The sequence below is a fragment of the Capra hircus genome, chromosome 5 (genome assembly GCF_001704415.2).
Source record: "Capra hircus breed San Clemente chromosome 5, ASM170441v1, whole genome shotgun sequence".
NCBI lineage: Eukaryota > Metazoa > Chordata > Mammalia > Artiodactyla > Bovidae > Capra > Capra hircus.
This window is the reverse complement of record NC_030812.1, coordinates 81,578,816-81,605,931: the sequence shown is the minus strand read 5'-3', so window position 1 is coordinate 81,605,931 and position 27,116 is coordinate 81,578,816. Positions and strand designations below refer to the sequence as shown.

The 27,116-nt window shown below is 38.6% G+C and overlaps 1 protein-coding gene across 2 annotated transcripts in view; it reads right to left on the bottom strand.

The window, feature by feature from the left end:
* Positions 1-26,871, bottom strand: part of ITPR2 (inositol 1,4,5-trisphosphate receptor type 2) — a 596,562-nt gene extending 569,691 nt beyond the window's left edge. For both annotated transcript variants that reach the window (XR_001918100.1, XM_005680737.3), the window contains exon 1: positions 26,753-26,871. Coding sequence is in view for 1 of the 2 variants with exons in the window: in XM_005680737.3 (XP_005680794.2) it covers positions 26,753-26,844 (92 nt within the window). In the remaining variant the exon portion in view is untranslated. The remainder of the gene's footprint in view (positions 1-26,752) is intronic.

Sequence of the window (27,116 nt, the reverse complement as noted above, 5' to 3'; positions counted from 1 at the left end):
CAGGGTGCCCCTTTAAGTGACTGATGCCCCGAACTACAGAATAAGACCCCACCCAGGGTGCCCCTATAAGTGACTGATGCCCCGAACTACAGAGTAAGACCCCACCCAGGGTGCCCCTTTAAGTGCCTGATGCACCGACCTACAGAGTAGGAACCAAGCCAGGTGCCCCTCTATGTGCCTGAACCGGTGGAGCTACGGAGAAAGACTGGTCAAAGAGACCTTATGTTCATCAGCTACAAGAAGCTCGAAAAAAGACTCTGATAGGGCCATAGCTCCTGCAGAGGAGGCAGTCCATGTCCCTGCACACTTGGCACCTCCAGGGTCCCCGCAAGCCAAGCAGCTGCGCCACCTTCACACTCAACTCTCACTGGGGCAGAGCTGCCACAGGCAAAAAGGCTCTTACGTCTATGCACGCAGTAGCTTCAGTAGTGTCCTACTCTTTGTGACCCTGTAGACTGTGGCCTCCTCTGTCAAGGAGGGGGGTTCTCCAGGCAAGAATACTGGAGCATATTGGCCAATACTGGTTGCCATATCCTTCTAGAGCATTATAGTTCCTGCTGTCCTATCCACCAACTCCCCTGAGTACCTGGTGCTGCCAGAACCCCTGCAACCCAAGCAGCTGCACCACCTCCACACCAGGCCCTCACAGGGGCAGACCCAAGTCTTCCAGGGCAGCCTCAGGAGCAAACCCCAGTGGATGACCCACATGCAGAGGTGTAAATAAAACCACAATTGAAACCCAGGGGCAGTGTGGTTAAGGAAGACCCAAAACCCTCCCAACAGCTGTACAAGCTGCAGATTAGATCCACACGATCAACTAGGCAGACTCTGTGTCTATGGAATATATAAAAGGTCACTGAGATCTCCCACAAAAGAACACTGTGGACATTGGAGGCAAGAACACATAGGAATAGGACCAGGTTAGAATCTGAGCTGCCCTCACAAGCAGGTCCAGAGATCAGCACAGTGCTGGAGATTATCTTCGGGAGGTGAGGTAGACTGTGACTCCCAGTGAGGAAAAGGACTCTGACAGCAGTGACTCAAGAAAAACATTTATTATTCTTATGTTTTGACTTGTTCTGTAGATTGTTTTGGATTCCTCCCCCCGCCTTTTTCTTCCCTGTCTGTTGTAGTTGTCGATTTTATTGGCACTATGAAATCTTATTAAGCTTTTGAGCTTTTTTTTTTTTTCTCAGTCACATTTTTCACTGTTGTTAAAAACCTCTCCCTCTATGGGGGTTTCTTTTTTTTTTTTCCTTTTTTCTTTTCTCTTTTTTTAATTTTAATTTTAAATTTTTTAAACCAGTTATTAATTTTTCTACATTTTTGCCTTTGTTTGCTTTGTTTCCTACTGTTCTCTTTCCCTTGCAGTTAATCTTTAATATATATAAATCTTCTTTATCTACCTCTATTTAACTTTGCATATCTGGTCTCCCTTTCTTTTCCTTCTTTCCTTTCCTCTCAATGTATATGTCAGTTTTCTCTTCATTCCTTTGTTTCCCAATTGGCACCTTGCTTTAGCTGTGTTTTCCAGTTTGAGCTTTGGTTAGCTCTGTTCTGGTAGATATAATTTCTGGTTTCCTTTGTTTGCCAGGTCAATCTATTGTACTTTATTTTTGTTGGACTCTTTTGATTTTGCTTATGGGTGTATATGTACATGTGCATATTCAGTCACATTTTTTATTGTTGTTATAAACCCCTGCCTCTACGTTGAGCTTTTGCAGTTCTATGGAGTTTCCCTTTTTCTTTTTCCTTTCTCTTTCTTCTGTTTTTTTTCTCTTTTTTATAATTTTAATTTTTAATTGCTTTTAAATATTATACTTTTCTACATTTATTCCTTTGGTCACCTTCCGTACTGTTCTTTTCCCCTTGCAATTAATCTATAATGTATATAAATCTTCTGCATCTGCCTCTATTTAACTTTGCAAATCTATTCTTTCTTTCTCTTCTTTCTCTCCTTTCCTCTCAACATATTTTTTACTTTTATTTTCATTGCTTTCTTCCCCATTTGGCACCTTGCTTTAGTTTTGTTTTTCAGTTTGTGCTTTAATTAGTTTTGTTCTTAACTGGTAAATATAATTTTTTATTTTCTTCCTTCACCAGGTCCATCTACTATACTTTTTTGTTGGACTGTTCTCACTTTGCTCATGGGTGTATATGTATATTTGTATATTCCATTATTTTAATTATTATTTGCCTGATTTTATAACCGCCATTTGTCTGGGGTTCATCTTTGGTTTCTCATTTTTGGATATTAGTCTCACTTAATGCCATAAGAATCCACTTGTGGAATCTTTGTTCTTGACCAGAGATCAAGCCCTGAGCCTTTGGAGTGGGAGCACTGACTCCAAGATCCTAGACTCCCAGAGAACTAACCGTAGGGAATATCAAATAGTGAGAACTCACACAAGGGAAACCACTTGAATACAAGACCCAGCATCACCCAACCAACAGTAGCACCCTGTGCTAAACAACAAACAAAACAAAAATACAAACTGAATCATCAGCAGACAGGATTACCACCTCACTCAGCCTTGCCATCAGAGGAAAAACAAACAAACAACAAACAAAAACTCAGCACAAATCTCACCCTATATGAAGCTTACACAAGCCACTGGACCAACCTCAGGAGGGCAGAAACCAAAAGGAAGAAAGAATTCAACCTTGAAGCCTGGGAATAGGAGACCTCAAACACAATAAGATAAAAAAGAAAAAAAAGAAAAGGCAGATAAATACTACACAAATGAAGGGAACAACTAGAAGCACAGAAGTCCAAATAATGAAGAGGAAATAGGCAAACTACCTGAAAAAGAATTCAGAATAATGATAGTAAAGATGATCAAAAACCTTGAAAACAAAATGCAGAAAATGCAAGACTCAATTAACAAAGACCCAGAAGAATTAAAGAATAAACATACCGAGACAAACAACACAATTACTGAAATTAAAAATACTCTAGAAAGAATCAATAGCAGAATATCTAAAGCATAAGAGCAAATTAGTGAGCTGGAAGATAAAATGGTGGAAATAACTTCTGAAGAGCAGAATAAAGTAAAAAGAATGAAAAGAACTGAGGACAGTCTCAGAGACCTCTGGGACAAGATCAAACACACCAACATTCGAATTATAGGGGTCCCAGAAGAAGAAGAGCAAAAGAAAGGGTATGAGAACATTTTTGACAAGATTATAGTTGAAAATTCCTACAACATGGAAAAGGAAATAGTCAGTCAAGTCCAAGAGGCACAAAGAGTCCCATACAGGATAGACCCAAGGAGAAACACGCCAAGACACATACGAATCAAACTAACAAAGACTAAACACAAAGAAAGAATATGAAAAGCAACAAGGGAGAAGCAACAAGTAACCTACAAGGGAAACCCCATACACTTAACAGCTGATCTTTCAGCAGAAACTCTGCAGGCCAAAAGGGAATGGCAGGATATATTTAAAGTATTGAAAGGGAAAAATCTACAACCAAGATTACGATACCCAGCAAGGATCTCATTCAAAATCAATGGAGAAACAAAAAGCTTTTCAGACAAACAGAAGTTAAGAGAATTCAGTACCATCAAACCAGCTTTACCACAAATGTTAAATGGACTTATATAGTCAAGAAATACAAGAGAAGAAAAAAGATCTACAAAATCAACCTCAACAATTAAAAAAATGGCGATAGGAACATATATATCAATAATTACTTTAAATGTAAGTGGATTAAATGCTCCGACCAAAAGACACACACTGGCTGAATGGATACAAAAACAAGACGCATATATATGCTATCTACAAGAAACGCACTTCAGACCTAAAGACACATATAGACTGAAAATGAGAGGATGAAAAAATATATTCCATGCAGATGGGAAGCAAAAGAAAGCTGGAATACCAATCCTCATATCAGACAAAATAGACCTGAAAATAAGAAGATTACAAGAGAAAAGGAAGGACACTACATAATGATCCAGGGATCAATCCAAAAGAAGACGTAACAATTGTAAATATCTATGCACCCAACATAGGAGCACCTCAATACATAAGATAAACACTAACAGACATAAAAGGAGAAATTGACAGTAACACAATGATAGTAGGAGACTTTAACACCACACTCACACCAAGGGACAGATCATCAAAACAGAAAATTTTAAAGGAAACACAAGTCTTAAATGATACATTAGATGAGATGGATCTCACTGATATCTTCAGAACATTCCATCCAAATGCAGAAGAATACACCTTCTTCTTACATGCACATGGAACATTCTCCAGGATAGACCACATCTTGGGTCACAAATCAAACCTCAGTAAATTTAACAAAATTGAAATTGTATCAAGCATTTTCTCTGACCACACTATGAGACCAGATATCAGTTATAAGAAAAAAACTGTAAGAAACACAAACACACAGAGATTAAGCAACATGTTTCTAAATAACCAACAGGTTATTGAAGAAATCAAAAGGGAAATCAAAAAAATTCTAGAAACAAATGACAATGAAAACATGACAACGCAAAACCGATAGGATGCGGAGATAGCAGTTCTAAGAGGGAAGTTTATAGCAATACAACTCTAACTCAGGAAATAAGAAAAACATCGAATAGACAGCCTAACTTAACACCTAAAAAAACTGGGGGAAGGAAAAGAACAACAACAAAAAAAATTAGTGGAAGGAAAGAAATCATAAAGATCTGAGCAGAAATAAATGAAAAAGAAATGAAAGAAACAATAGTAAAGATTAATAAAACTAAAAGCTGGTTCTTTGGGAAGACAGACAAAATTGAGAAGCCTTTACCCAGACTCATCAAGAAAAAAAGAGAGAAGAATCAACAAAATTATAAATGAAAAAGGAGAAGTTAACAGACAATGCAGAAATCAAAAGATTACAAGAGACTATTATGAACAACTATATGGCAATAAAATGGATAACCTGGAAGAAATGGACAGATTCTTAGAAAAGTTCAATCTTCCAAGACTGAACCAGGAAGAAATAGAAATTATGAACAACCCAATTACAAGCACTGAAATTGAAGCTGTGATAAAAAAAAAATTCCCAAAAAACAAAAGCCCAAGACCAGATGGCTTCACAGGAGAATTCCATCAAACATTTAGAGAAGAGCTAATGCCTATCCTTATAAAATTCTTTCAAAAAATTGCAGAGGAAGGAACACTTCCAAACTCAGTCTACAAGGCCACCATCACCCTAATACCGAAACCAGACAAAGACAAAGCAAAAAAAGAAAACTACAGGCCAATATCACTGATAAACATAGATGCAAAAATCCTCAACAAAATTTTAGCAAACAGAATTCAACAACACATCAAAAAGCTCATACACCATGATCAAGTTGGGTTTATTCCAGGAATGCAAGGATTCTTCAATATACACAAACCAATCAATGTTATACACTATATTTAAAAATCGAAAGATAAAAACCATATGATCATCTCAACAGATGCAGAAAAAAGCCTCTGACAAAATTCAGCACCCATTTATGATTAAAACTCTTCAAAAAATGGGCATAGAAGGAAGCTACCTCAACATAGTAAAGGCCATATATGATAAGCCTCCAGCAAACATTATTCTCAAGGGTGAAAAACTGAAAGCATTCCCCCTAAGATCAGGAACAAGACAAGGGTGTCTACTTTCACCACTCTTATTCAACATAGTTCTGGAAGTCCTAGCTACAGCTATCAGAGAAGAAAAATAAATAAGAGGAATCCAGATCAGAAAAGAAGTAAAGCTCTCACTGTTTGCAGATGACATGATACTGTACATAAAAAACCCTAAAGATGTATCAGAAAACTCCTAGAGCTAATTAGTGAATTTAGCAAAGTTGCAGGATACAAAATCAATACACAGAAATCACTTGCATTTCTATATACTAACAATGAAAAATCAGCAAAAGAAATTAAGGAATCAATCCCATTCACCATTGCAACAAAAAGAATTAAATATCTAGGAATAAACTTACCTAAGGAGACAAAAGAACTGTACACATTAAATTATAAGACACTGATGAAAGAAATCAAAGACAACATAAACAGATGGAGAGATATTCTATGTTCCTGGGTAGGAAGAATCAATATTGTGAAAATGACTACACTACCAAATGCAATCTACAGATTCAGTGCAATCCCTATCAAATTACCAATGGCATTTTTCACAGAACTAGAACAAAAAATTTCACAATTCATATGGAAACACAAAAGACCCCGAACAGCCAAAGCAGTCTTGAGAAAGAAGAATGGAGCTGGAGGAATCAACCTTCCTGATTTCAGATTATACTACAAAGCTATAGTCATGAAGTCAGTATGGTACTGGCACAAAAACAGAAATATACACCAATAGAACAAGACAGAAAGCCCAGAAATAAACTCATGTACCTATCGGTACCTTATTTTTTACAAAAGAGGCAAGAATATACAATGGGGCAAAGACAGCCTCTTCAATAAATGGTGCTGGGAAAACTGAACAGCTACACGTAAAAGAACAAAATTAGAACATTTCCTAACACCATACACAAAGATAAAATGGATTAAAGACCTAAATGTAAAACCAGACACTATAAAACTCTTAGAAGAAAACATAGGCAGAACACTCAATGACATAAATCAAACCAAGATCTCCTAGAGTAACAGAAATAAAAACAAAAGTAAACAAGGGGAACCTGATTAAATTCAAAAGCTTTCGCACAGCAAAGGAAACAATAAGCAAGGTGAAAAGACAACCCTCAGAATGGGAGAAAATAATATTAAATGAAACAACTGACAAAGGATTGATTTCCAGAATATATAAAGCAGCTCATACAACTCAATGCCAGAAAAACAAATAACCCAATCAAAAAGTGGGAAAAAGACTTAAACAGGCACTTCTCAGAAGAAGACATACAGACGGCTAACAAACACATGAAAAGATGCTCAACATCGCTCATATTTAAAGAAATGCAAATCAGAATTACAATGAGATATCACCTCACACCAGTCAGAACAGTCCTCATCAAAAAGTCTATAAACAATAATTACTGGAGAGAGTGTGGAGAAAAGGGAATGTTCTTGCACTTGGTGGGAATGTAAATTGATACAGCCACTATGGAAGACAGTATGGAGATTCCTTAAAAAACTAGGAATAAAACCACCATATAACCCAGCAATCCCATTCCTAGGCATATACCCTGAGGAAACCAGGGTTGAAATAGATACATGTATCCCATTGTTCACTGCAGCACTATTTACAGTAGCTAGAACATGGAAGCAACCTAGATGTCCATCAACAGATGATTGGGTAAAGCTATGGTACATATACATGAAGAAAAATTACTCAGCCATAAAAAGGAACACCTTTGAGTCAGCTCTGATGAGGTGGACAAACCTAGAAACTATTATACAGAGTAAAGTGAGTCAGAAAGAGAATGATAAATACCATATTCTAATGCATATATATGGAATCTTGAAAAATGGTATTGAAGAATTTATTTTCAGGGCAGCAGTGGAGAAACATAGAGAACAGATTTATGGACATGGGGAGATGGGAGGAGAGAGTGGGATGTATGGAAAGAGTAATATGGAAACTTACATTACCATATGTAAACTATATAGGCAACAGGAATTTGCTGTATGGCTCAGGAAACTCAAACGGGGCTCTGTATCAATCTAGAGGGGTGGGATGGGGAGGGAGATAGGAGGGAGGTTCAAAAGGGAGGGGATATATGTATACCTATGGCTGATTCATGTTGAGGGTTGACAGAAAACAACAAAATTCTGTAAAGCAATTATCCTTCAAAAAAAAAAAAAAACTAATGGCTTCACATTTTAAAACCTGCTGGTAAGGACACAGGAAATATGGCTTTGTTATGTCCACAGAGCAATTCCATCTGGCTGCAGTAGACACGTGTTGTCATTGCCTTTCCAGCATCCACTGTCTTCCTTCTGGCCATTGAGCCCTGAAAGGAGAATGGAGAAGGGCTCTTCTTCCACGTAGTGCATGATGGCGTCATCAGAGCCTCTCATCCCCTGGCCACAGTGTTCAGCTGAAGATGGGACTGTTATCCCAGCCATTGCAACAGTGAAGACTGCAGCACTTCCAGAGTTTAAGCTCTGGATGTAAGATGGTAGGACGCACTAATGATGAAGCTGCCAGCAGACACACTGCCATTAGAGGCAGAAGGCCTGTCTGAGGATGGACTAATACTGATGACAAAACCGAACCAAGGATAAAGCCGGAGAGCCTATAACAAAGTTATGCATAGACTTTTTAGCTACTCTGATCATAAATAATACATTCTTGTTTGTTGCCAGAGGCGGGGTGGGGGGTGGGGGGAGGAAGGGATAGTTAGGGAGTTTGGGATGGACATGTACCCACTGCTGTATTTTAAATGGGTAACCAACAAGGACCCGCTTTATAGCACAGAGAACTCTGCTCCATGTTATGTGCCAGCCTGCATGGGAGGGGAGTTTAGGGGAGAATCGATACATGTACATGTATGGCCAAGTCCCTCTGCTATCTACCTAAAACTACCACAACATTGTTAATGGCTATACTCCAATAAAAAATAAAAGGTTTTTTTTTTAAGTTCTCTTCTTTGCTAACAATTGTTCCAATTGAGTTTTCTGTTTCTTGCAACTAAAAAACATCCTGGCTAACAAACGGTCTTCAGATTGACTAATTCACTGTCAGAACAAGGAACGGAGCACTTTTATTCATTAGTAGTTAGTCCAGTAAGACTAGAGATAACAAACTGGCATAAACTGCACCATCAGGAATTGCTCTTAACTAAAAGGAAATACCTTCTCACAGAGAAATTTTCTAACAAGAGTTTGCAAAGCAGGTTCAAGTGTTTTAATGCTTTAATTTTTAAGAGCGCTTCAACAGTCTGAGTGTATACACATAGTAAGTTTCTGGCAAATAGCAAAATCTCCTTCCATATCTTAATCAAAAGAAGGCTACAACCTGGATCATTTTTGTTCACTAGGTACATCTAAGTGGCAGGAGTAAGATATCCTCTCTATGCCTTTCAGATCCCTATGATTTTGTCTAAAAATCATTATTATTCTAAAGAGAAGTAACCATTATAATTTGATTAGTCACTGTTTAAAATCTGACATGATTGTCCTAGGCAAATTTGTTTATTTCTAAACTAATTAATTATCCAAATTAGATAAATGTTTTTGCTAATCCCTCTAACATCACAGAAGCTCAGAAGGAATTCTTGGCAATAGGAAATTTCAGAGAAGGGATGGTGACACCAGCTGCTTGGTGGAAACTTATGCAAAACCTCCATTCTAATGGCTTCAAAGCAAACATTTGTTTTGTCTCAATAAATAAAACTGTTTCCTTTCACCACTGCGTTCCAGTAGGGAAGAAATGTTAGCCACTGAAGTAGCGTGATGGCTTTAAAATTTAACAAGACTTGAAAATTCTAGTCAAGGAAGATATAGAAAATGTATGCCAAGCAATTCAAAGGTTGTGACTAATGTTGATATACTTTAGGTGTTTGCATTACATCAAAAAGATAGCATGCATCAAACCACTAATACAAGATAAACAGAAGTGCCTGCAGTTTAGTAGTACACATTATCAAAGTAAGGAAAGGAGAAAAAAAGGGTCAAAACCAAAGCAAACAATAGATAAGGCGGAGTGCCTTTGAACAGCCTACTAAACAAATACCCACTGAAAAACTGGTTTACTGCAAAGTTTTATAAACACAATATGGCAGAACTTTCAAATCAATGCAGTAAGAACTTAGCCAAGCTTCCAGAGAGACTCTTGCTGATTTTTTCAGATAGAATAATAGTAATAATAATGGTTTCTACCTATTTAACACTTAGGTGCCTAATTCTGAGAGGCTGAAGCTAAGGGTTTTACATACGTTAATTTCCATTAGTCATCATGGCAATACTATAGGTAACAATCCCTCTTTACAGATAAGAAAGTTGAGGTTTTCGGTATTAAGTAACTTCCAAACATCATACCATGAGAAGGAGTAAAGACATAATTTGAAACCAAGTTTATCTGATCAAAAACTCATCCTCTTAGCCATTATGCTAAAACATTACTCATTTGCTCAATATGTTTCTTGAAAACCTATTATATGACAGATAGTGTGCAAGGCAGTGGGGATGTAACTGTAAACAACACAGTTGCTGCCCTTACACAGTTTAAAGCCTAGTGGGAGAAACATTTGTTATTTAGTCACTCAGTCATGTCCAACTCTTACAACACCATGGACTGCAGCCCGCTAGGCTCTTCTGTCCATGGGATTTTCTTTCTTTCAGAAAGTTTACCCAGTTGTAGTTTTAATTGTACTTCTTTTATAACAATTGGATTATCTCTGTTTCTCCCAAGCTTCCCAGGTGACTTAGTGATAAAGAATCCACCTGCCAATGCAGGAGGACACTGGATTGAATACTGGAGTGGGTTGCCATTTCCTTCTCCAGGGGATCTTCCCGACCCAGGGATCAAACCCACATCTCCAAATGATTCATAAATCATTTGGGTCTAAAGTCAGACACTAAACAAAGATACTGTCCCTTCAACGATTCTGATGAGAAGCTACTCTACATCCCCACTCCAGCTGCTAGGTTCAGGCTGCTTTCATGAGTCACCTGGTTCCTCCCATGCCTGCCATTTGCAGCTTGCTTCTACTTCTCTTTACCACTGTCTGATCCTCCTAGAGCAAAACCTGATCATTTCATTCTTCCTCTTAACAGTTCATCAAGGGCTTCACATTGCCTAACAGGGAATACATGATCTGACCCCTGTCAGCCCATCTTGTTTCATCTTCTGTTCAAATACAGACAGTACAGCCAGGATTTGCAGATGTCCAGAGAACAGCTTCATTTCTTGCTATCCTGTTACTCCTAAAGCATTGGCCTCATCCACATGGTTCAAGACGGCTTCTTCCCTTGCACATTACAAACAGGTGAATGGGAGTGGGCTGGGGGGGTCAGTAGAGGGGAGTAAACATCTCCTGTAAGGGTCTGACCACAAATTCTAGTCTGAAGCCATACCTGGCTACAGAAGAGGCTAGGAAATGTGGTCCTTATTCTCAGCACCCACACACTCAAATCCTTCTATTATCATGAAAGAGTGAAAAACTAATGCTGGGGACCAACTAGCACACTCTGATACAAAAATTAAAATCATTGTGCATTTTGCTAAATTAAATATGGTTCAAACTAAATAATGCAGTTAATATTGATTCTTTGAGCATGTATTACAACTTCAATTTTGAAAAAAGTACAATATGAATGTTGATCTATTCTTTCAAAAATGTTTATAGTGTAAAATTATGGCTATCTTGTTGCCAAATTATGGACTCTCCAGAGCCTGTACCTGTCAATTTACTTTAACAATTATTTTTTCAGATTCTCCAATAATTGACAAAATGTTTTTCTACTTGCAGTTTGATAGTTTTTAAAAGCCAGTTCTGAGAGATTCTATAGCAGCTAAGACTTCAGAAATAAGTACTTTGTTTCACCATGACAGATAACAATGGCTTCATTTGTGCTGACCAGGAAAGGAGGCTCAGTCTGGACATGGATTTAGAATTGGAACTCAATTACTAAATCGTGTCCTGCCAGGTAAATAGGGAAGAAAGATAAATAAAGGCCTTTTATCATTTGTTATTAATCCTGGCGATGGATTTATTCAGTAAAGTTTTAAATAACTTACACTTTCATTGACAAGTAATCTTGATTTGACTTAAAATGTCATACTATTAACCATTCCTAGCCACAAGTAGAGTCCTCAACACAACAAGGAGTGTTGTAAATTCTTCCCTGTGAATTTTAACAAACCCAAACTAAAATTACCCTCTTTGCAAACATGGCTGAAACCAAAAGTCTACTTGAAACGCAAATGTCCAAGTAATTATATCCCTGATACTAGCAATGACCTTGAACACTTTAGCCAAACACAAATAACTAGTCCTTGAATCATTAACTTACTTTGGATTCCTAATTCATCTTTTATCTCAATATTACTTTTCTAAAGATATCATATTTTTAAACATCTATCACAGTGGATCACAGCATGTTAGGACTAGAGGGAACAGAATGACCCTGTTCTATGTTTCTACGTTATTTTATCATTTGTACACATCTACATTTTTCCCTTTATTTCTCTGTCCTATATGCAAATATGCTCGCAAAGAAGTTCTCATTTGTACATCACTACCAGTAAGGATTCCAAGAATAAGAGTGAATAACAACACTGGAGAATTTTGAATTCTTAAAGAGAATGACCAGACATGTCTTTTGGAATAAGACTGAGGCAGAGCACATTATAACAGAGGCAACAGAAAGAATATTAAGTAACGAAGAACAAAAATACCATTCACTTGTTCTCCTCAACCTACATTTAAGTGCCCATCCCTTTCCAGACACTTTTTCCTAAATTTCAGAAATAAATATTACAACTTGTTATACGCCCTCTTCTATTTAGTAAACTAAAATTATAAATTCCCCAAATACTTTCTGGTTTCATACTAGCAAATCATTTTCAACTAAACTTTTTTGCTTAAAGCTGTTAGGGTACAAAATATTTCCCTGGATGTATTATATATTATCCACTAAGAAAAAGGGCTGATTGAAATTAAGAAATGGTCTCACAAAATGCTTACAAATTCACTTTTTGCATGTGCAAAAATAAAACTGAACTTTCAGAAATAACAACTTTAATGTGTCTATAACACTCGAACCATTAAATAAGGCTATAAGTAAGTTTTATCACATGTTAGGCTAGGGAGGTGCAGAGATATGACCCAAGAGATTTATTAAAGTTCCTAGTACAGCAAGAGTTAATGGCACTATAAATCTAGTGACAACTTTCATTCATTTTAAAAGAATTACCCTTATGGCTTCTCAAAGTATTTAATAAGAACAATTACACTGACTTTACAATTAAATTGACTTTTTTCCCAGAACAGGGCTGATGTTAACATCTACTTAGAGATTTGGGAATGTTCATATCCTAATTCAACATGAATTCATTCAACACATATTTATGGAGTCAAGAACTTAAGATACTCAGTGACAAAACAAAAGATCTCGGCCTTCAAAGAGCTTGCATTCTACCAGGGGCAGACAGGTGATAAACACTAAACACAAGAAATAGTAAATTATATTGTGTATAATAAGAAGATATGAAAGAAAAAGGTAAAGCAAGATAAAGAGAACAGGAAAGGTTGAGGCAAAATGTTAAATATGGTACCATGTCCAGGCAATTCCCCTCCTTAGGTGTATACCCAAAGGAATTAAGAATATGTCCACAGAGAACCTTACATACAAATATTCACGGCAGTATTACTCGTAATAGTCAAAAGGGAGGAGCCACACAAATGATAATCAGCTGATGAATGAGTAAACACAATGGGCTGTATCCTTATCATAACATACTATTCAGCAATAAAAAGGAATAGAGTCCTGACACATGCTACAATATGGATGATCCTTGAGAGCTTATGCTGAGTAAAATAAGCCAAAAGCTAAAGGACCACACCAAAGGCGGGGGCGGGGGGTGCCCTGGTGAGGAAGATGGGGAGTTATTTTCAAAAGGGTGAAGAGTTTCTCTTTGAGATGATGAAAAAGTACTGAAAATGGATAATGGTGATGGCTGCCCAATACTGTGAATGCATTTAACGCCACTGAACTTTACACCTAAAGATGAGTAAGATGAGGGACTTCCTGGTGGTCCAGAAGCTAAGAGTCTACACTCCCAATGCAGATGGCCCAGATTCAATACCACAGGCCACAACAAAGAGAGATTGCGAGTGCCACAACAAGGACATAGCACAAAGAAATAAATTTTTTTTTAATAAAAGACAGTACATTTTATGTTATGAATAGGACCATAATTTTAAAAGGTGCTGAGAAGTTACTATTCAATTACCTACTAAGTGATGAGATCTCAGTTCACTCAGGTCCTCCACACTCTCTTCCTGCCATACCACACCGCCCTGGAAGCAGGCAGAAATCAGAGCCCCACTAAAAGTGATTTCCCTGATAATCAGATCTGGCCTTGTGACTTTTCTTCATGGACATAAGTGATTAATCCAAGTGGAGCCAAATTCTATCATTCTGCATTTTGAATGGTAAGAAGACAAAGGGTATAGAAATTGCTGTATCCTAGTCCTATAAATGGCAGGACCAGACAGAAGGTTCTGCTACCAATATACCCACAGCAGCTCTGAGTTTCTGCCTTTCTTGATGTTCACTTGTTGAGCTCATCATTCAATTTCCTGGAGCTCCTCCAGGATCCTTGTACTTATAAATTCCCTTCTTTGCTTATGCTAGCCAAAGATGGTTTCTGTTCCTTACTAACAATGGAACTTTATTTCTAATATTCAGTTCTTAAGCTTTACCCATATGGGCAAAGAGATATTCAAGTATCTTTTGCTTTCCAAATCTTTTGAGCTTTTGTGATCAGATAGTAAGAACAGCAAGAGAGGGGCTTCCTTGACGGCTCAGTGATAAAGAATCCACCTGCCAGTGCAGGAGACTAGGGTTCAATCCCTGGTCAGAGAAGATCCCACAAGCTGCAGAGCAACAAAGCCCATGCAATGCAACTATTAAGTCGGTGCTCTAGAATCCAAGAGCCACAAATACTGAAGCCTGCACCAGAAGCCGGTGCACCACAACTAGAGAATAAATAGCCCCCAACTCGCTGCAACTAGAGAAAGCCTACACACAGCAATGAAGACCCAATGCAGCAATAAATAAACGTTTTATTTAAAAGAAAGACTAACAAGAGATACCTACAGGCAGCTTTTCAAGAGTTCCAAGACAATGCAATATAAGGCTTGCAAATAATTTAACTAAATGCAAGTTGGAGGGGACTTAACATTCTCTAGTTTTTATAAATAATACACTTTGATTTGCCACTGGAAAAGTTAATCAACAACTTTTTTAATCCAGTTTCATTTTTGGTTGGGTTTTTGTTTGTTTGATATGTTGTATTTAGCTCTGATAATCCATAAGTTCTTTATACAATTTGAAGAATCCTCTTTTCAATAGGAGATAATATGTGGAGAGTAGTAGTGTCTGCTCCTAGTGGCTATTTCATAATCTGTCATTACCACAGATCTTAGAGAGCTAGACATCTAGGAACTGTCTAATTAAAAACATAAAAGTTTGTTCTAAGATTCCACTGTAGAGTTTTTTTGTATAACAAATGCATAATAGAAGTCCGGCAATTTGCAATTTTCACAAAGAGATTTTTCTGATGATATTTTAACAATGACTCAAATGACTCAAACACTTTAGATAGAATCTTAATAACACATGCTTGAATTCTAAGAATTTAGATATGAATTTAGATTATGCTTTGTTCACTTCCTAAGTCTTTCCTGCCCATCATGGGAATCTATCTATGGCCTCTATTGCTTGTTAAACACCCACAGGAAATGAGGGCAGAGTGGGCTCCACAGATACCAGCACTCTACGCGAAACGGAGTGTGTGTGTGCGTGTGTGTGTGCGCGCATGCATGTGCACCTGTACATGCGTGCATGTGTTGAACAGTCTCAGGCACTATGAAACAAACAAAAAAAATTATAACTATTTTAGATGGAAAGTTTTCTTTATTAGCAAAGCTTCCAGGGATCTAGAAGACAACTGAAGTCCATGATTAAGGAAGAAAAATGATGAAACACTGGGATAAGGAGAAATAAGGGGGAAAGGAATGAAATCAGAATATTCAAAGAAGCTGGAAATACTATAAAAATTCTCCCAAATAACTGCCAAATTTCTGGGCTTTATATCCTGCCCTCTTTATCTCTTGTCTCAGCAAACTGACTAAACTCAATTAACATGTCTCAGCACATGACAAATTCAGAGGGCCTGAATCAAACAAAGCTCTTACATTCGATAAATAAGCATAAAATATGTTCTCAGGATATTTCTTCAATCTTTGCACATCTCAATAATATCAAATTTTTGCTTCCTTTTTTGGAGCTACTAATATAAACAGTAAAATTTCACTAATTTTTTGAATAAAAGAAAAAAGTACCAAGAATATATTGTCGAGTCTAGTGGTTAGGATTCAGCACTCCCACCACTGCGGCCCAGGTTCGATTACCAGGCAAGGAACTGGCTAATTTAGATCCAGAGGCTCACGGCAACAGTTGCTATGGGCCTTGGTCAGCTCCAGAGATTTTTCTTCTGTGACCTTGGTACAGGGCTCCACACTGTGCCCTTGGTATAGGGCTCCACACTGTGACCTTGCTATAGGGCTCCACATACATGATCAAATTATGGACACAGGTTTGAGACAAATATTCACCTTAATGATCCCACAAAGTTCAGCTAAATATCACCTCCTCTTTGAAGCCCTCTTTGGGTCATACCACTCAAAGAATTCGCTTTGGTTTCCCTGTGATCTCTGTTTTTAATCATCTTTATTTGAAAACGGCTGCTTTATGTTGTAGTTATTCAATACCAATCTTATCTCCATGACTAAATAATGACTACATTGATTTCACAAATATTTATTAAATGCCTACTATGTAGCAGGAATTATGTGAGGTGCTGAGCATACAAGGATTAAAAGTCAGAGTCAGTTCCTGATCTTGTGGCATTTACAACTTTGAGGGCAGAGGTGTCAAATACCCTTAGACTCCCATAGATCCTAGTCCAATGTCATACTACAAATTATCAAAGGAAGTCTGAATTTCTGAGATAACAATTAAAATAGCACAATATCTGGCATCTCTTCATGCTGGATCCCTAACACATAGTCAGGGTTTGTTAACTATGTGTCAAATGAACCAGTGATTCATCTGCAGCATCCTCCAGCATAAACCACATCACCAAGAATGGTCCACAAACTTGATCATGCTGGGGACACATTTTCAATTTCATGATTAAATTTTTCTGAATAAACTGATAATTTATTTTTAATTCAGGGTTGGAGTTCTGTAGGTTTGTGTCAGAATAAACTATAAAATCACTATTATTAACCAATCATTGATTTGAATTTTGAAAGGGCTAATCCATCCATTTCAAAGATATTCAATAAAAACAATTACTCAAATGATTTCAATCACATACACACACAGAGCCCTCACTAAGTAATACCCATAGAAACTGATAGACAATAAAATTCCATAGTGGGTACTAAGATTATTAAAATGAACTAGTCAGTCATGCTGAAGGGCATACTTCTTGCATGTGTAAACAGACTTCTAAAATAGACTGTATATTTACTGCACAAGTTAGTGTTAGTCACTCAGTCGTGTCCAACTCTGTGATCCCATGGACTGTTGCCTGCCAGCATTCATGGAATTCTCCAGGCAAGAATACAGGAGTGGGTAGCCATTCCCTTCTCCAGGGAATCTTCCCAACCCAGGGATCGAACCCAGGTCTCCCACACTGCAGGCAGATTCTTTACCATCTGAGCCACAAGGGAAGCAAAAGTTAAATCAACCATTTATAAAGGATCCGCATTACTGGCCAAACATTTTTCCATAATACATTTTAAAATACCAACAATAAATAACTAGGAACAAAAAAATTTATGGTAAACATATGACCTATATATTTTAGCAACATGTAGTTCCTGGTTTGTGGGTTTTGTCTACTGACAATGACCAGGAAAATGCTTTCTTTATGCTTTTTAAAATAAACATTGTTGATGAACAGTAATAAGAAACTGAAGATCCTCAAAAACATTATTTTCATTTTAGTTAACTGTGCTGTTAACAGTAATAAATGTCTAATTAAAGAAATATATGTATAATCTGGGAAACACAGGAGACCTAAGAATGAAAATAAAAATGAAAATCATGCACCCATCCATGAAACGGTGTCACCAATGTTAAAAAACATGCTGAAAGGTCTTCGATTTCACTATTTTCCGTGGATATTTTTTTCTATATTTTTACATCAGAATTATGGTTTTCTAAAGCATATATTAAAAACATTCCCACCTAAATCTGCATGAGAGTAGAAAACCCCTGTGCATTTGAAAGGCACAATCAATTTTACTCATTAAATAAATGAATGGATGAATGACCATTAAAATTTCACTTCTCTGATTACTATCCGGTGATTTATTACCAAGTTCTGACGTAAACAAAAGGAGGAAAATTCAATCACTTGTTATGCTAGAAAGTTGTCACAGAAGTCCACTGTAACTTTATATTTATATGAAGATACACCTTGTGTCCGGAATTTGTTTTAAAAGTTTGAATTTAACTTTTAAAGTATTCTGTCTATATGCTGAGTTCCAAAGGGAATACATGATTATGAAAAGCGCTACCTATGCAAAAAAAAAAAAAAAACCGTTTTAAGCAAAAAAGCTCTGTTAAATAAAGAACCAGGGCAATCATTTGCCTTTGAATTCTCTTCTCCCAAAGTCAAGGCACTTAAGGAAGCATGGTTGTTTACCTGACTGAGCTCTCCACCGGAGAGGGTCTAAAAGCTACCCTGTTGTTTATGGAATGACTTCAAAGTTTAAGAAATGGTCGACCTTTCAGCTTAAAATAGACTTTATGTTCACCACTTCAGAAGCTGTCTTTGTATTCTAGCTGATTTCAAGTTCCATAACATGACACTACTAACCCTCACACTTTCCAAAACAACTCAGTATTCAAGATTATACAGTCTTCTTCCTCCTCTTTAAAGACACATGCAAACATCCAATGGATTTTTAGATACTTTTATCATAGTAACAAATGCTGTAGCCAAAACAGAGCTAAATTTATACACCTAGTTATAGCAGAAAATAATGCCTGCTACTTGGAAGAGTTTTATCTAGAAGAGATTAAAGATAAATTACAAATTAATGCAAACATAAGTCAGCTGTAACCATTCCTTGTTTCATCCGAGTCTCTACTGATTAAACAGTCCTATTAAGGGGAAGATTTTCTAAACTATGAAAAGAACAGAAAAATTAAATAAGTAAATGAAGAAAAAATTAACAGTCAAATCTGCAAACATTTAAATATTAAAAACTTTAAGCAGAAAAAAAGATCAGAAATGAAAATTCAAGGGACTACAATTGGAAAAAATAAACATAGGACTTTACACAGTCTTGTTCATTTATCTGAGGGATTAAGTCAGAATTATAAATGACCCACCATTCCCCTACCTGATATCCATCATTGAACATGGAAACAAAACTCATTGAACTGAGAAAAATCAAACATGAACTAAAAATAAGAGTCCTGATCTTTAGCCACTCTGGCTAAGCAACTATTATGATACTTGGCAGTCACTGCTTCAATGGGTGGTCACCTGAGCATTTTCTCAAACCTTAACAAGCTGGTGTTGATTCTTGGTAGGTCCTGAGAAGAACCCTCAAACCAAAGGCAGTAATCACTTAAATATATGTACACAGACGTACATGATCACATACGCTTGTCATTCACCGAACCCTGAACTACGAGCAGAACAGACAATGAAACAACGGTGTACTTTTCACTGACTCTACTGTCCCGTGGAATTCTGTCCCGCTCACTCCCAGTGTGGTATGAGATTCTTGATCAAGGCGATGTACCCAAAATACCTAATGTCAGAAGTGTCAAGGCGAGGACTTCCAAAACTAGGCTGAATTAACACCATACACAAAAATAAACTCAAAACTGATTAAAGACCTAAATGTAAGACCAGATACCATAAAACTTTAGTGGAAAACAGAGAAAACTCTTTGACATAAATAGCAGCAATATCTTTTTTGAGCCATTTCTTAGAGTAATGGAAATAAAAGCAAAAATAAACAAATGGGACTTTATTAACTCAAAAGCTTTTGCACAGCAAAAGAAACCATAGGCAAAACAAAATGACAGCCCACAGAATGGGAGAAAATATTTGCAGATGATGTGACTGACAAGAATCAGGCTCCAAAATTTACAAAGAGTTCAAGCGGCTCAATATCCAAAAAACAAACAATCCAATCAAAAAAATGGGCAGAAGACCTAAGCAGATATTTCCCCAAAGAAGACCTACAGATGGCCAGGAGGCACATGAAAAGATACTCAAATCACTAATTATTAGAGAAATGCAAATCAAAACTACAATGAGATATCATTTCATATCACTCAGATTGGCAAACATCAGAAAAAACCTACAAACAGTAAATGCTGGAGAGGATGTGCAGAGATGGGAACTCTCCTGCACTGTAGGTGGGAATATAAATTGGTGTATCCACTATGGAGAACCATATGGAGTTTCCTTAAAAAAACAAAAATAGAGCTACCATATGATCCAGCAATCCTACTGCTGAGCATATACCTGGAGAAAAACATGGTTTGAAATGGTACATTCACACCAATGTTCAATGCAGCATTATTTACAATAGTCAAGATGTGGAAGCAACCTAAATGTCCAGTGAAAGAAGAATGGATAAAGAAAATGTGGTACATATAAACGATGGTATATTATTCAGCCTTAAAAAGAATGAAATAATGCCATTTGCAGCAACATGGATGGACCTGGAGATTATCATACTAAGTAAAGTAACTCAGAAATAAAAAACCAAGTATCACAATATCATTTACATGTGAGGTCTAAAAAAAAATGATACCAATATACTTATTTACAAAACAGAAACAGAAGCACCTCTTAGAGAATGAATTTATGGTTACCAGGTGGAAAGGGAGGGAGGGACAGATTGGGAGTTTGGGATTGACATACACACACTACTATATATAAAATGGATAACCAACAAGGATATACAGTTCCCTGTACAGCACAGGCAACACTGCTCAATATTCTGTAATAACCTAAATGGGAAAAGAATTTGGGAAAAAAAATGATAAATGTACAACTAAATCACTTTGCTGTACATCTGAAACACAACATTATTAATCAACTATGCTCCAATATAAAACAAAAATTAAAAAAAAACACAAGTATCAATGACTAGCGAAGTAAATCTCAATATAAAAAAAATAGAGGAAGGGGAAAGAGACAATTAACGCTGCATTTGGTGCAAATAAAATCACCATCCTCAAAAACTCTACAAATCACAAATGCTGGAGAAGATGTAGAGGAAAGGGAACCCTCCTACACTGTTGGGAATATAAGTTGGTACAGCCACTATGGAAAACAGTATGGAGGTTCCTCAGAAAACTAAAAATTACCATGTGATCCAGCAATCCCACCCTTGAGCATATATCCAGATCGAACTATATTTCAAAAAGATATATGAGCTATGTTCATAGTAGCACTATTCACAATAGCCAAGACATGGAAACAACCTAAATGTCCATCAATAGATGGACTGATAAAGACGTGGTACATAGATACAATGGAATATTCAGTTCAGTTCAGTCGCTCAGTCGTGTCCGACTCTGTGCGACCCCATGAATCGCAGCACGCCAGGCCTCCCTGTCCATCACCAACTCCCAGAGTTTACTCAAACTCATGTTCGTCAAGTTGGTGATGCCATCAGCCATCTCATTCTCTGTTGTCCCCTTACCCTCCTGCCCTCAATCCCTCCCAGCATCAGAGTCTTTTCCAATGAGTCAACTCTTCGCATGAGGCGGCCAAAGTACTGGAGGTTTCACCTTTAGCATCAGTCCTTCCAATGAACACCCAGGACTGATCTCCTTTAGAATGGACTGGTTGGATCTCCTTGCAGTCCAAGGGACTCTCAAGAATCTTCTCCAACACCACAGTTCAAAAGCATCAATTCTTCGGCGCTCAGCCTTCTTCACAGTCCAACTTTCACATCCATACATGACCACTGGAAAAACCATAGCCCTGACTAGACGGACCTTTGTTGGCAAAGTAATGTCTCTGCTTTTTAATATGCTATCTAGGTTGGTCATAACTTTCCTTCCAAGGAGTAAGCATCGTTTAATTTCATGGCTGCAATCACCATCTGCAGTGATTTTGGAGCCAAAAAAATAGTGTGACACTGTTTCCCCATCTATTTCCCATGAAGTGATGGGACCAGATGCTATGATCTGTTTTCTGAATGTTGAGCTTTAAGCCAACTTTTTCACTCTCCTCTTTCACTTTCATCAAGAGGCTTTTTAGTTCCTCGTCAATGGAATATTACTCAGCCATAAAAAAGAATTATATACTGCCATTTGCAGCAACACAGATGGACCTACAGATTATCATACTAAGAGAAATGAGAAAGAGAAAGATACAGAAAGATACAGACTTCCCTGGTGATTCAGCAGTTAAGACTCTGCCTTCCAATGCAGGGGGTGCCAGTTCAATCCCTGGTCAGGGAGTTAAGATCTAACATGCCTCAGAGCCAAAAAACCAAAACATAAAACAAAAGCAACACTGTAACAAATTCAACAAAGACTTTTAAAATGGTGGTCCACATCAAAAAATATATTTAAAAAAGAGAAAGGTAAATACCATATATGATATCACTTATATGTGCAACCTAAAATCTAAAATGTGACAGAAATGAACAGAAACAGTCTTCTAGACATAGAGAACTGACTTGTGGTTGCCAAGGGAGAGGGGTTGGGGGAGGGATAATGCAGGAGGCTGGGGTTAGCAGATGTAAGCTATTATATAGAGAATGAATAAACAACAAGGTTCTACTATATAGCACAGAGAACTATCCTATGATAGACCATAATGGGAAAGATATTAAAAACTATACACATATATATATGCATAACTGAATCACTTAGCTGTAAAGCAGAAATTAACACATTGTAAATCAACTATATCTCAATTTTTTAAATTAAAAAAAAAACAGCAACACCACATTTGAAACTGTACAGCATGTCCCCAAACTCCTTCACTTTTAAAAGAAAAATAAAAACCATAACCTTAAAGTGTACAGTAGCAAAAAAAAATTGTTTATTTAAAATATATTCACCATCTTCATCCAACAGGATTTAACAGTTTTTCCTTAATGTGTTTCCTAAATAAATATGTAGATGAAAATTTAAGTTAGAAAATATAAACCAGGCCCCTTTGTTACCTATACAAGCTGGAAGAACAATACTCTACCTTATTTAGCAACAACTCAGGCTTCAGAAACATCAGGTAAATACTAGTTAAAGGATAATTGTGGGGAGGTGGGTGGGTGGGAGGGAAATGCAAACCTTTGCAACAGGAGCAGTCTAATTTCTCAGACTAAGAAACTGAGCTTAAAAGCTAGGTCACAGAGCCTACAAAAATCTTACCACATTTCCAGTTGGAAAGGCCTCTAAAAGGGCCTACTGAACTCTAACAGAATGAAAAGCTGTAATTTTTTTTCCAGCTGAAAAATTCATGACTTTATTGCAAGAAATTCCCCAAAACCAAATAATAACAATGTGTATTCTCTCAAATTTCCACACTAGATACTAAAATCAGATACAATTTATCTGCAGACAAATAAATATCTAACAATTATCTCGTGATAATTAAGCTGAATTTGAAAAACCATCACACGACCAAAAGTGTCAAATAGATAAAGAGTGAAAACAGAAGTCAGAAACCTTCAGCCTCATTTTTAGCTCTTCCGCTGAGTTTTTAATATTACAGTGGAACAAACTATGCTGGCTAACTACAATGCCAATGTCTCCAATCAAGCTCTCTGATTCACTTTAACAATTCACACACCTTTGAAGAAACTTAAGGGCCACAAGGGAGAAGGCAATGGCACCCCACTCCAGTACTCTAGCCTGGGAAATCCCATGGACGGAGGAGCCTGGGAAGCTACAGTCTATGGGGTCGCGAAGAGTCAAACACGACTGAGCGACTTCACTTTCACTTTTCACTTTCATGCATTGGAGAAGGAAATGGCAACCCACTCCAATGTTCTTGCCTGGAGAATCCCAGAGACAGAGGAGCCTGGTGGGCTGCCGTCTATGGGGTCGCACAGAGTCGGACACAACTAAAGCAACTTAGCAGCAGCAGCAAAGGCCACAAGAATATAAGCATAATGTGGATTTTCCTACAAACTGTCTAAAAAAAAAGTGGGGGGCTCTTTCCTTTCTGTCTCTTCCATTCACTTTTATAATACTCTAGGGGTGGGACAAGCATATACTTTTACTCTCTACAAAGACATGCTGACATGAAAAGGGAATAAATGATATGAACAAGGTTATAATTAACAACAGACCTCAAACAACAGATCTCCCTCCAACTATAGAAGAGCAGAGAGATTCAATTTGAAGTATGCTCTCTCTCTTTGATAGAAAAAGTGTATTACTACGATCCTACAACAATATAATGAAAAACTATAATGCTGCTTCCATATTTATGGCCCTAAAAAAGATGCAAGGTAACATATCTACCAGTTGTCTTCTACACTAGCAAAGTAGATGATGCTACTTTGCCTAGAGAACATTTCACATCGCATGCACATAGGCTCCTGCCAGTTTTGTAACTCCTAAAACTCTCAGGCCAATGTAGTTCCATGAACTATATTGTGCTCCAACTATTCCATGGACTCCATAAAGAAAAAGAACACTCAATCAAAGCACCAAGCTTCACCAGCGGCAGCATACCCAAAGATCCATCCTCACCTTAGAATTGAGCTACACAGAGGTCTTGTCAGAGTAACCTCAAAAAGAATCCGTTTGTCAACAGAAAAATAATACTGCACAAACACACTCTAAAGCAACTCGACTTCCACAACACCAGCAAGAAATGTTGAATACAAATCTACATGCTACATTAAAGGTCAAGCTTCTTTCTTTCAAGGCTTAAAGACAACAATATGTAACCAAAGAAATACACACTTGGCTGAGAATCTGGGGATAGGGCTACAGTTCCAGCTTTTGACATTAATGCCCTCTGCTTCGTAGGTAAGTCACTTCATTTCTCTTCCCCTCCGTTTCTCCACCTCCAAATTGAGCTGGAGAGACACTACAAGTGCTTAAGTAGGTAGTTACCAAACACATTCCTCTGCTGAAAGTGTGTATGAGTCGCTCAGCAGTGTCTGACTCTGAAACGCCATGGACTGTAGCTGGCCAGACTCCTCTGTCCATGGAATTCTCCAGACAAGAAAACTGGAGTGGGTTGCCATTCCCTTCTCCAGAGGATCTTCCCAACCCAGGGATTGAACCTGAGTCTCCCGTATGGCAGGTAGATTCATTACCATCTAAGCCACCAGGGAAGCCCTCTTTTGCTGAATAACACACTACAAAAACATGGCTTTTTAATTTGACTAGGTTTTATACTTTGTTCCTAATCCTTTTTATTATTTTGTCCAAGAGTGTCACTATTGCTCACAGTTACCAAGGGAGTGATAATTACAATAGCAAACATTTTATACAACTGCTCCCGTGCCTGGTGCTATACTAAACACTTTATGTTAACTCACTTCTTAGCACAGTCCTATGAGGTAGTAACCACAATCTTCCCATTTTCAGAGGTGAGGAAACTGGAATGCAATTATACAACTTGCCCAGGGTCATCAGGTTCATAATAGGAAAAGCAGAGATTTGACCCCAGGCCCCTCCAGCTTAACCACCATGTTACCTCCACAAAGAGTCCACAGTGGAGAAGGGGGAGGTGCAGCAGAGTCCATCCGCAAAATGTTACTGGGGGCCCAAACACTGACCTTGTACTGTGAACTCTCCCAGAAACAAATGTCAGCTTACGATTTACAAACTCAGCACCAAGCACGTGTTACAGCTGGTTTTTTTTTTTTCCTTCCATGCTTTGGTTTCACAATAAATTAACACTGATCTTATAGGAATTACATTAAATCGACCTCCCTTCTTTCACTCACTAGAGGAGACGCACAAGTAACAGAAACTGTGGAAGTTGGGACTCCCACGTCCCCTGTCAGGTAGACACCACCCCGTGAATAGCATGGCTCAAAGTCACCATCCAATGACGCTGCATGTTAAGTCGTGTGCCCTAAAATCTAACAGCAGGAAAAAAAAAAAAAAGTGACCAGTCATAAGTGGAAACACCAGTTCCTCAGCCTAAAATCTCTAAGACTGGGGAGTCCAGCTACTGAAACTAGACGGCAACAGCCAAAACCGTGCCTATGCAAAGACAATGCAATGCGCATTAAAACTACAGGCTGGTATTCACCATCCGGACAGAGAGAAAATACTAGTAATCAAGGAAGTCCTCTTTACCCAGCTAGCACAGGTTATGTTTATATACCTACTTCCCCCATTCAAAAATCAACTTCAATCTCAAGAGCCAAGCATTTGGCTGCATCCCAGGAGAGGCTGAGCATTTCAGTGGCCCCAGGCCCGGAGAGGGGAGAAAGCAGGTGTGAGTTCTAGAACCCAGAAGCCCCCAGGACGCCCCCGAGGAAGGGCGAGTTCCCGTTTGGCACGGCCAAAAGGAAATTACTTCAGCGTAGCGGGGACAGTGAGCTCCTCCCGCAGGGCAAAGCCATACTCCTCCCGCTCGCCTCATCGTCCGTCTCACGTCCAAGGCCACAGACTTTTATCGACTGCTCTTACAAACCCGGCCGTGAGGGACAGGGGCTTGAGAGTCGTAGTGAGCAAAGGTGGGGAGAGGAGCCCTGTTGTTTGTGTAGTTTTCTTTTTTCCCCACCTGTAAGCGTAAAAAAAAAAAAAAAATTTTTTTTTTTTTCCAATCAAAACAACCCACGGAGAGGCCAACAAGGACTTCGTCGGGCCTGTGTTCGGGCTTCTGAATCACTTCCTCCTTTTCAGATGCGTCTGAGCTCGAGATTACGAAGTTGCTGAGAAAGTCCTGCCTCCACCGGCAGCTTCCTGCGAGCGCGCGAGCCGAGCGCACCGCGCTGTCCGCGGGCACAGAGCCTGCCCAGCAACCCCAGGCGAAGGGGATGAGCTCCGAGGAGACCGAGCGTCAGGGCTCCCCAGCCCGCGCTCCCCACCCGGAGCCCTGGCTTACCCCAGCGTGTTGATGAAACCGTTGACCGAACCCTCCGCGTACAGGGACACGATGTCCCCTATATAGAGGAAGCTGGACATTTTATCGGACATGCTGCTTCATGCTCCGAAGAAGACGTCCCCTTCTCTTCTCAGCACCCGCGCCGCCCTCTCTGGGGAGCCGCAGCGGCAGAGGCGGAACGGAGCGCCCGCCTGCAGCCCAGAACAGCGGCGGCGGCGGCGGCAGGCACGACCAGAGGGATAGAGCTGCGCCGGGAGGGCTGCCAGGACCGGAGCCGCAGCTCCGGAGACCCCGCGACGCGCGCCGCCCGGACGCCGGGAGAGCTGCAGCCGCCGCCTCCCGGCAGGTTTCCTGTTCCTTTCAG